Source organism: Triticum aestivum, chromosome 7A, assembly GCF_018294505.1.
Source record: "Triticum aestivum cultivar Chinese Spring chromosome 7A, IWGSC CS RefSeq v2.1, whole genome shotgun sequence".
NCBI classification, from domain to species: domain Eukaryota; kingdom Viridiplantae; phylum Streptophyta; class Magnoliopsida; order Poales; family Poaceae; genus Triticum; species Triticum aestivum.
Window position 1 is genome coordinate 35510422 of NC_057812.1, and position 11593 is coordinate 35522014.

The 11593-nt window shown below is 47.0% G+C and overlaps 1 protein-coding gene across 2 annotated transcripts; it reads right to left on the minus strand.

The window, feature by feature from the left end:
• Nucleotides 1-3382: 3382 nt before the first annotated feature.
• On the minus strand, nucleotides 3383-6977 carry LOC123150509 (uncharacterized). Of its 2 annotated transcripts, XM_044570351.1 has the most exons (12): nucleotides 6733-6977; nucleotides 6001-6103; nucleotides 5860-5919; nucleotides 5530-5637; nucleotides 5270-5413; nucleotides 5010-5154; nucleotides 4755-4898; nucleotides 4530-4649; nucleotides 4323-4421; nucleotides 3806-4243; nucleotides 3651-3718; nucleotides 3383-3573 (listed from the first exon to the last, which is right to left on the minus strand). In XM_044570351.1, the coding sequence occupies exons 5-12, from the start codon at nucleotides 5339-5341 to the stop codon at nucleotides 3562-3564; spliced, it is 1098 nt and encodes a 365-aa protein (XP_044426286.1). In that variant the 5' UTR covers nucleotides 5342-5413; nucleotides 5530-5637; nucleotides 5860-5919; nucleotides 6001-6103; nucleotides 6733-6977; the 3' UTR covers nucleotides 3383-3561. The 2 variants fall into 2 exon arrangements, with proteins under 2 accessions (XP_044426286.1, XP_044426285.1); XM_044570350.1 differs by having other exon boundaries at nucleotides 3651-4243.
• Between the last annotated feature and the right edge of the window lie 4616 nt (nucleotides 6978-11593).

An 11593-nucleotide genomic window follows, 5' to 3' on the forward strand; every position in this document is an offset into this window, starting at 1 on the left:
TGTCGTTGATGTCAAAATCGACGTTGCATTCCTCGATCACTTCTCTGGCCTCGCCCCCGGTTGGATCGAATGCATCGTCAATGCATGGAAGAGCGAAATCAGCTATGTCTTTGTCCATGGACTGCAACATACCCCTAATGTCAAGCAACACCATCTGTTCCACCTTAATTGGGCATGTGTGTGATCGCCGATAGTCATCAGACATAGGCTCGAAGTGCCTATCCCATAAACCACGCACGTCGCCTGGCTCACAGTGCACCAAAATTGTTGCAAAGAGCCTCCTGAGCGAACATGGCATCGCCCACTGCTCTGCCTCGGTGAGACAGTCACCGAGCGTGTTATCTGCCTCGATGAGTCCCAAACTTTCGGTAGCCTCTCTAAAGCTCCCGCATAGCCTACCGTCCACGGTGAGCAGGTCCTCATAGGATGTCTTGCCAGCAACATGGTTTAGCAGCACACGCAGATAGTATCGCTCCCCCTCGGCAGGATTGGCAGTCACAATTTAACCTATCTAATAACGCTCCACCCGCTCTTTCCAATACTTCTTACCCTTCTGCCATGTGAACCTTCCAGGAAAATCCTTGTACAATATATTCCTAGCCCACGGGTGATTTTGGTTAGCTTTGAAATACTCTGTCAACATGGATTTGGAAGCATTCTCAGAGGCGACTACGTCGGTCAAGTGAGCTTGCTCATTGAATGCCACCCTGTGCATGTTCGGGAGATGAAGAGGCAACTGTAGGATAGGCGGGTCATTGTCACACAAGGGGAAGCCAAATATCCTCCACATCGCCTCCGGAGGAGTAACCCACCTCGCGTCTATGTATCTGTTGATCTCATCAATGTTACCATTGGCGTCAGGCTGGTCGATGCTGAAAGAAGCCCTATCATGGCCCTTGTATATGTACTTGTAAAGGTATTTGACGGCCTTTATGCTGGAGCAAACCTCAACGTTGACGTGGCAATTGAACATCCGCATAAGGTAAGGGTTATACGGCACAACCCATCTGTTGTCCAACATTTTACCTCGAACCTTAGCCTGCCGACCATCATCTCGACGACGATAAACTGGGTATGAGTCTTCTCCTTGTGCCGTGTTTTCATTGAACGGCCGCGGGTATCTGCACTTGCACTTGTTCTGTTGCATGCACACATTTTTGGGGTTGAGAGCACCGCATGGTCAGTGCATCATATGTTTCACCACCAAGGCGTGGATTTCAGGATACTTTTGCTTGTGTGGGAGCTCGGCAGAAATGAGTCAGTCGTACTGCTCCGGAACGACAAGCTTATAGGTAGAATCCATGATCAAAAAAAAGTGTGCGTGGGGGAGGCCCCTCTTCTGGAACTCGACTACATATACATGTGCTACAACAACACCCAGGATATTCTTCTTGAACAACATCTCTTTCATAGCCTCTAGCTTGCCATGGAACACACGAGCCACAAGATCAGGTCGGTCTTGTGCTGTCTGACCAGGAAACAACTCATTTGTTATCTCTTCCCAGTTAGGGTTGCAAGTCATGGTCAAGAAGATGTCGGGCTTCCCGTAGGTATGGACAATTGCCATGGCATCCATATGTCTCCGTTTCATGTCGCGGTCGCCACCTGGGTACGTTCCAGGGAGCACTATCCTTACTCCAACAGCGCTTGCCCGGGTCTTCCCGGATGTAATTGCATCAACTACTCCTTTATATAGGTCGGCACGGATCTTTGTCTGGGTCTTCCTGTACCATTTCAACCTATAACTCTCAATCTTGATGTACATGTCCACCCCCCATTGCTGGAGCAATCATGCTCCACAGAGTATGGGATTGAATATCCTAGGTTGTGTCTGCAGCATGTAACAGTAGTAGTCTCTCGTCGAGACGCATAACCTGCTATTCCCCTCTGCATATGGATGAGTAACGCGGACATTAGGATTCATATGAGAACTATACAATTCATCAAAACGATAGAATACGCATAAGGCTTACCTGCATCTCGATCATCATCATCATCATCATCAAGTCTACCTCTTGGTTGTTGCACAACCGGCCAAGGGACATCACGTTTAGGTAGTTTCGGATGCCAACCGAGCTCACCCCTTGGGTAGAATAATGGGTAAGAGAGCGGGTCATACGATCCAGACGTTACATGTATACTGTGCCTTTGGTTGTCGTTCCCGCAAAGTGTAATCCTACGATCAAACCTCTTCGCTAGGTCAGTGCCCTCCACCCAAATAGCAGTGACCTCAGATGACAGAGGTCTATTATACCTCCATTGGTCTAGTCTCTGGTCAGTGTTGAGGTCTATCATGTAATCGTCGAGGTTGACCCTGTGCGCACCCAAACTCCTAAACTGCTGGGAGTACGGGTTTTCCCTGAGTATGTCCACTAACTTTCTGACGACATCCTGGTCTAATTGCTCGGTGGCAGCCTTGCGATGGGTTAGGCCTGGGTTGTCGTCGTAGAAGTACAACTGTAGATGCTCTGGATGGGATGTTGGCCCGAAGGAATGAACGTTGTGGTAGATGGTGTCGTGTGCCCGGAACGTGTACACCGCAGACTTCATGTTTGTGTAGCTTTCATCAAGGTTGACGTCGAGGGTTGTGAAGAAGAAGTGGCCGTTGAAGAACCGTATGTTCTCCCGAAAATGCCTTGAGTCCGCATCCATGCTAGACCAAAGCCTCATGAGCTCCGGGATGGGCTCCGGCCGCTTCAGCTCGATCTGCCCACTGCGACAGCAGAATCCCGGGGCCTCGGACTCAAACTTCTTGGCCTTGCAATGATCGCAGTTCGCGGCGTGCTTAAGGATGTGTGTGTGTGGTCTGGGAGGTTTGAGTAGACATAGTCCAATGGATCATGGTCGACATAGGTATTGTGAAGGTCATCTTCCAATTCGTCGTGCTCCATGTCATCAGCATCTGAGCCTGCAAACAATGTTTATAATTAGTGTGATATTCCCAAGGGGTGGATGTTGCTCAAGTGGGTGTACATACCTTCACCAGCAAACAGGTAATACTCATCGTCAAATAGGTTGTCAGGGTTGACATTATCATTCATGAGACGGCTAAGGTAAGCGTCCATGTCGTCTGCTCAGTTGCGAAACCAATAAATGAGGGTTCAGACTCAAGGGACGCAAGGAGAGTAAGGATTGGAGTGTTACCTTCACTTCTGATCGTGTACTCCGGCATGCTAGATGAGGTTGAGGCACCGTGTGCTTCAACTACGGTAGGTTGTCCAGTTGAGCTCATTTCCGGTATGGAGCTGACTCCTGACGCTTGGGTCTTCACCCTACCTGCAAAGCTTTCATTACGACGATCTAGCAGAGCGTTCCTCTCACCACGTGGCACCTTCGTACATGATTTCCGCTTGCCAATTTTTTCATGACACTTCTTCGCCGCCATATTTCCCTTGCAAGATCGCTCTCTCGTCCTATGCTTTGCTCTGGACTCATGCCTCTGCTCGTCAGCTCCATTATCCGCTATTGTTAGCGGATCACTGGTTTGCTGGTCGACACTTGTGAGGTGCTCATTGATTGTTATGAGGTTGCCATCTATAGCACCATCACCTAAGGTTCTGCTTAGATAGGCACCTGCAACATTTTCAAATCATTATAAATATCTGATGAATGATTACAAAATGAAAGATGACTGTTGTTGGGATAACTACCATCGGTTTCGATGTTGCGAATGTATGTGGGGCCACGAGCTGCTGACACATTTTCGCAGACAACGAATCTGCAAAGGTTGCAGGCGTGGTGATGCACTCAAATTCAACCTGGGCGGATATAAGAAGTGAAGTGAACTGCAGATGGAGTGAATTACCATCAGATTTGAAGGTGTGTCCTGCCATATTCGTTGACACAGGTGATGCACTACTGTGCAAAGACTGATTGGCCGCAGATGTAGTAGGTAAATCTAGACGTCGCATTGCAATGGATTCAGGGCACGGGGTGTTTTTCCTAGACATGTATCTTGTCTTTCTTTCAGCACTCATATCCGCTCTCTCCTCAGCAGTTAAGCTATCTCGTCTTTGCTTGCGTTGTTCCCGTGTCTTCCGATTTTGTTCTTCTAGGAATTTGGGTCCCAACTCCTTTTTCCTACGATAAGCGTCTCGCCTCCGTGCATTTATCTGCTCTCTTTGTTCGCTGGTCAATTTCTCTCTGCGCTCTCTATCGTATGCCCTTTTGCGTTCTCTATCGTGTGCCCTCTTAGCTTGTCTACTGTCACTAATGGCAATAGATTTTGCTGTTGTATCTCCATCTACACCAACAACATTACATCACACAATGCAAAATTCTGCATGTAGAACATCAATATGAAAGACATAGCTGGCCCATACCGGTAGAACTCTCTGCTAGATCTGCACCATTAGCAGCTGTGATAGCAATAGGAGTAGGTAATGAATCATCATCATCTGAGATGGATGGTTCATCTACAACTAAAAAAGGGAATCAAAACAAGGCAAGTATGTAGCTTCCTTAATGTGGAACACAGACCAGATCTGCAATTCATACTATGTATTTGCATGGTAAGTATGGAGCAGTACCTCCACTCGTCTGGGTAGGCCGATCAACATCGAGGACATGACCAGGAGGGGGTGGGTGGGTGTTTGTCTGTCCACGCAACATCGTTTCCATGTGGGGTCCATTGGGCTTGTTGAGCAAGCCTGTGCAGATACGAAAAGCAAATACACATGTTTGATCAAATAAAAAATAGAACACATACGATAAGGTGGTGATTCGCAAGGCACATATGATACGGGGTAACATACATGAACCCATTTGGGAATGCATGTCAACATTAGAGACATCACCAAGAGGGTGTCGTTGCAAATTTGTTGCATTCCCCGGTGCGGGTGTGATGTTTTTTGAATTCTCATTGCGAGGTCCTTCTGATTTGCTGCTTGTTGAGACCACTGTTTGAAAGCAAATACATGTTCAATCAAATTAAAAACATAACCAAAACAAGGAGCCTATACATGATAAGGTGGTGAATCGCAAGGCACATATGATAAAGAGCTCTGTACCTGTGATCCTTTGGGAATGCATGTCAAGGTTAGAGATATCACCAAGAGGGTGTCGTTGCAAATTAGTTGCATTCCTCAGTGCGGGTGTGATGTCTTTTGGATTTACATTGCGAGATCCTCTTGATTTGGTGCTTCTCTGAGACCACTGCTTGGAAGCAGATACACATGTTTGATCAGATTAAAAACAGAACCAAAACAAGGCAAGCACACACATGATAAGGTGGTGAATCGCCCGACACATAAGATACGGAGTAACATACCTGAGCCACATTTGGAATGAATGCCAACGTTAGAGATATCACCAAGAGGGGGTCGTTGCAAATTGGTTGCATTCCCCACTGTGGTTGTGATGCTTTTTGAATTTACATTGTTAGGTCCTTCTGATTTGCCACTTGTCGCGAGCACTGTTTGGTAGAAAATACACATACTTGATGAAATAAAGAATGGAAGCAAAACAAAGCAAGCTTGGACGACATTCAAACATACACAAGTTGTATTTTTAATTGAGGTGTAGCCATACCTCCACTAATCGCGTCAAGATGGTCAACTTCCGAGACATGAACTTCAGGGTGTGGGTGGGTTTCAAGGAAATTTCCTAAGTGAGGTTCCTTTGTTCCTTTGTGGTTGCCTGTGTGTTTCCATGAAAAGGACTTGATTAATTTCAAGAATCGTAAGACACATATAATACACTTGAACATTCCAGTAAGGTTTTGGGAAAGTATGTCAAAGTTAGATTTGTCACGAATAAGGCTGGGATGTCCATCTGTGATGCTTTTAGAAGAACATACGAATGCTTGATCACACATGTACATTAGATAGTTATGACATGGATCAACATAAGACCATGTACCTGGAGACCTTGTGTCATCACGAAGAGCGGTTCTGGTGAGGCTTGTCGCGTCCATGTCCTCTGTAGCATACGGAGATATACAAATTATAACATATTTTGTTAATCCGCCATTGACTACAAACATGAAATATGTACATGTACCTGCACTGCTTTGTCTATCTATCTGCACATGCAGAGATTGTTGAGGCACGCTTTTCGCCTCACCCTGTTTGTTTCTTTTACTACTTGCATTTCCCATTTATACCTGAAAGAAGTTAAACTGTTTTATACATTCAAACAAGTGGAGATGATTTGTACTGGAGATGCTCTGGACGTTTCTCTCTGGTTGGTACCAAGTTCCTGAACCAAAATGGCCAAGACAAATTGATGTTGGAGCACATACTCGGCGGTATAATCTAGGTAGACTATCATTCCTAACCATGTCAAACTTACATGTATAAGCTTGTTAGCACCAAATGTTTGTGGAGCATTTTTCATTTAGCAAAATATAACAAAATATGTATGCAGAACTCACTGGTGCATCACAACTTTAGCGAGCACTGGGCTGACAAATCGCTCGAGCAGGGAGTACTCCTCGGGATAGTGAGAGCTAAGAAACAAGGGTGCATTTGTAATCTCTACTCCTAGGAATAGGGATAGCTAAGAAACAAGGGCTCAATCATCAGTTGGTGGAGCATCAGTTCCTGGAGCATTTGTAATCTGTGCATGCATTGGTAATGGATTTGTTTTGTAATCAGTGTAATCTGTGCATGCGTTTGTAATCTGTGCATACATTCACGTTCTTGTGTATTCACCTGGATGTTCTTGTCTACTCCCCTGGATAGATCGGCCTGTAGCAAGAGAAGAATCAGGGGATCACGGGCTGGTCCAAACCTGTCTTCCAAGGGATCTTTCTCAATCCGTGTCCTCGTCGCCGGCAGGGCGTGAGGCCGCGGAGGAGCAGCCGGCGTCTGATGCGACCTCGCGGCCGGAGTACGGAGGAGTCACCGGGGTCGCCCAGCGCCTGGGTCACAGAGGAGATCGGGGAGAAGAGGCTGTGGTGCGAGGACACGACGGGAGGATCGCGAGGAGGGCGCCTGGTAGAGGAGATCGGGGAGATGAGGAAGGCGGCGCGAGGACGTCGGGAGGATCGCTAGGAGGGCAGTCGATGCGAGGATTGTGTTCATGTACACGTTAATGGGCCGGCCCAATGCTGTGGGATGAGGTGGGCGAAAAATAGGACAGGTGGGATGAGGTGGGCGAAGAATAAGACTGGTGGGATGAGGTGGGAGTGAGGCGAGATTACCAACTCAGACATTAGAAATAGAAGAGATATAGATGCTAACAATTTACACAGATTAAATTATTTACTAATAACTTATTAGAACATTAAAGGGTTAAAATATGTATACACATTTATTCAAATATCATCATTTTCTATAAATATCCCTAAATAATGGAGTAGAAATACTCCCTCTGTTTCTATTTACTTTGTGTTCTAGATTTTATCGAAGTAAAACTTTGTCAAGTTTGACCAAATATTTAGGGGAAAATATCAAAAACTACAATGTAGAATATATAGTATTAGAATCGTCATAATGTATAATTTCCTGTAATATGCATTGGGTATTGTGAATATTGATATATTTTTTCTATCTTCGTGGTCAAACTTGACAAAGTTTGACTTTGACTAAACCTAGAACACAAAGTAAATAAACAAAGGGAATAATATAATGCTCTGTACAATATTTACATAGGGAAATACAACTCTTTTTTTTTTGCGGGGGAAAAAGGATTTGTATTAATCAACCTGAATCAAGCTGATCCAGTACACAAAGATTTACAATCCCTTCAAGGCCAGAACCCAGCCAAACTGCAGTTTTTATGTCTGTACGAGCTATACGAGCAAGCTCGTGACTAACCTGATTCCTCTCACGTTTAATAGCCTTCACCTGGACCCTCCTATCACCCCTGGTTAGCATTTTGATCTCCTGGACTAGTGCAGCATCCTTAGATCGATCAACAGCAGCTTGGCTGATCATCATTGCAGCCACTGAGCTATCCGTTTCAATGATAAAAGGCAACGAATTCCATTCCAGCGCAAGAGAAATTCCCTCTTTGCATGCCTCCAACTCAGCTCGTAGTGCATTATCTCATGCAAACAAGTGTCTGCATGAAGTGAAGATTTTTCATAGCAACGCATTTCTTGTGTTAAGATTTTTCATAAAACATACATATAGCCATTGCTACCATGCACAAAAATATGTAATTAAGATGCATGATCGAACCTATAATATCATTACTGACAAATTTTAGTGAAGATTGAAGAGTCGTAAATGCTCATGCACATCAACTTTTTAGGGAATTGTTGTTCTTCATCTCCTCTTCTTGTATGATACCGATAGCCAAAGTTTTACACTTGCTAACATCTAAGGAAATGGCACTGGTCTATGTTGATTCCGTACATGCTGGCCTAAAATACAAATGAAAGAGAATATCTGCAGTGAAAAAACAATAATAATTACTACTTGAGTTCATAAAATTAAATCTAACGATAAATTATGTCAGCGCACGATTTTGGAAAGCTCATTATTTTATCTATAAATCCTAGATTGCTGTTATACTTCCAATCAATGTTGCTTCATACATATTTGGAACTAAACTAATAATAAAAAATGCTTATTGCGACATGTATAGCTAAGCACCTCCGTACCTCATTCTGGCCTGCAAAGCCAATAAAAAAAATCAGTTAGCGCTACCAATTGACATTAAGAAAAAGGGTTTTCCCCGCTTTGTATTACAAAGCAACCATCCGATACAACCAACGATAGGTGCTGGGCCGGAAGCAGCACAATCACGCCCAAAAGAAAAGAAAGAGAGAAAAAAAGAAAGAAACAAATGCCGATAACGGCGGACCGACAAAAACGACGAAGCCTCGCGACCGCTGCGTCCACTGGAAATCGCCCCCAAGCTTCGAGACTCCAAAGCGCCGGTACCAATCAACACCTCCAAAAAGGGACGCGACGATGACGGCGTTGTTGCCAAGGGTGTCCCCCGGTACGCTGTTAGGAGAGAGGAAGGGTAGCCCCGACGCCCTTCAGGAAGGTCCGCTGGTAACCTCAGGCGCCACTGCGTCGATGCCGGCCAAGCCAACATGGATTTTTCCGGATCCCATCCTCCACCTCAGGCATTCCGGAGCTCGCCACCAAACTGATCACCACCCTGCGCCAACACGGACACGAAGCTTCCCATGCTGCCTCACCACGGCACCGCGAAGATGGTCTGCACAACGAAGAAGGGGAGCCGGAACTAGGGCAGCGGCACCGTCAGCATACTGGAGGGCCCCACCTCCACCGTCCACGACGGTAGCCGACCGGACTCCAAAGCAGGAGCCTACCGGGCCCGGCCCGGACAGCTCCCGCCTCCGCACCGCAGCTGGCACGCCGTCGGCGTCGCTGCCCCCCGTCCGAGCTGCTCCTCCTCACCACACGGACGATGACGAAGCCACGCTGGGGGGCGGCCCACTAGAACCCAGATGAGGCCCGCGGGCCCCGCTCTGGGCCGTGGGCGCGCCACCGGCCAACCTGCGCCACCACGCCATCTCGCCGCCAAGGGGCCGCACCACCACCACGCGTGCCGTCGGCCAACGCTGCCGGGAGGCCGGGCCGTCATCAAGTCGAGGAGCACCGCCACCGCCCCCATGCCCCTGGCAGGGAGCCGCGCGCGCGGGGACATGCTGTCCCCGCCGCCGCCAACACCACCCGGCCCCGGCCAGTGCCGGGGGCTCCCGTCGGTGGCGGCGGGGAGGGAAGGAGAAACGAGGGCGGCCGAAGGAGGGGGGGGGGGGCTCGCGCAGCCCCGGCCACCTCCCGGGGAGGCGGCCCAGAGCGGATCCGGGGGAAGGGAGAGGGGGGGAGGGGGGCGGTCGGCGGTGGCGGGGGGAGGGAGGGAGGAACCCTAGAGTGGGGCCTAGGAAGGCCGCCGGCGGCCCCAATTGACATACACTAATCCATGATAAGATTATGTTGCACCCAGTAAAAGTACTTAGCTGTAAGCTCACCCGCAAAAAAAATTGTTGCTTCATACATATTTGAAGCAAACTAATACAAAGTAGGGAACAATAGTATGTCCATGGCCGATACATTTATTTTTTTGTTCAGTTCAAACTTAAAACGAAGACAAAAAATACCACAATCCTTTGCTTTAAAGTCCAAATCTTGCCTTATGATTGTGTAGACTGTAGAGCTTCGACCTGATCCTGAAAGACAAATACGGAAAAGTTTCAATCCATCGACAAATTGAACGACGAATCCAAACATCTTGGGAGCACCACCATGTGTGAATAGAGTCCTTGAACCGATGCCTTTGTGTCGTCCACCCCCTACCCAAGCAGTTGTTCTCTGATGGCCCATATACATTGCCTGGTCCAGTGCTCCATGCGGATGTCTTCCTCTCCGGTGCCTGCTGGAAGCCTAGCAGCGGAAATCGTGGCGCTCAGTCTCGCCCGCGTGGCTGACACCCTTGGCAAAAGGGGCATATCACAGATTGTCTCATCTCGTCAAGATCGCTGCGCTCCGTCTCGTCGGTCTGCCAAACCGTTGCAGCGAGAGATTAGATCAGACCAGCAGCTGGACCGATGTTCCCTCTACATCGACTTCATCCATATGTTTATCTCGTCCCCAAGTACTCACCCGTTTGATGCAAGAAGATCTCAATTTCGACGAACTACATATCAATCGATCGTGTCGTGTTGGTGTGTGGAGTTGAAACTTGATAGCATGGACCGGTTGAGCACGAACTTGGATTCCTGGGGCTCATCTTTACAAAAATATATAATAAAACACCTGCACCCAGGCCCTCATTATCTAGCCATCCATTCTGCGCTTCACGATTCGTGCAATCACATTTCTCTTTTTTGTTGCTCTCGCATAAAACATGTTTTGAAGTTCAAACCTTTGCAGCGTGACAAAGCTTTCTATCTAGAATCTAGGATAAAATTTCCAGATTTTTTGGTCAAAAATAAATATACAAAAAATGTTTTCTAGATAGAAAGCTTTGCCACGCTGCAAAGGTTTGAACTTCAAAACATGTTTTATGCGAGAGAAACAAAAAGGAGAAAATTTCAAATAGAAAGTTAGTTGTATTGCACAGATCTTAAAGCAATATTGGACAGCTAGGATAGCAGGGCCCGGGTGCAGATGTTCTAAAAATCCACGTCCCTCATCTTTAGCATCAGCAAGAACTTCGCAGTAGCAGCGCGGCGGCGATCAAGCATAGCATAGTACGATCACGTTCGCCATGGCCACGCCGCTGAACCAATATCTTGAGTTTAAGATTTGTAATCGGGGCTCCATGCTCTGGGAGGAGAAATACTAGTGATGCGTCTACTGCATCTACGTCGGTGAGAGCGGCATCAAGATCGTTTTCATTGGTAGGAGAGGCTGATGGAGTTCGTCACGGACGGCGGACCGCTGGCTGTTGTTAGAATAATCTTGTCTTAGTTTAGTTGTTGTCCTGGTAGTATACGTGTATATGCAGGAGTAGTTGGTTTAAGCAGTTAGAGTTGAGTCCGGTTACAAGTCTGGTCTAGGTGTCATAGTCCGTCTAGGAATTGTATTTGGTCAATTGCGTGTCATAGAATTAGTAATTGTAATCAGCGTTGCCGGGTCATTAGATTAGGAAAGTAACTTGTGTCCGTATGAGTACTACTTCGAATCGGTTGCCGTATATATATGTGTTGGAGTCGGTTTGGACT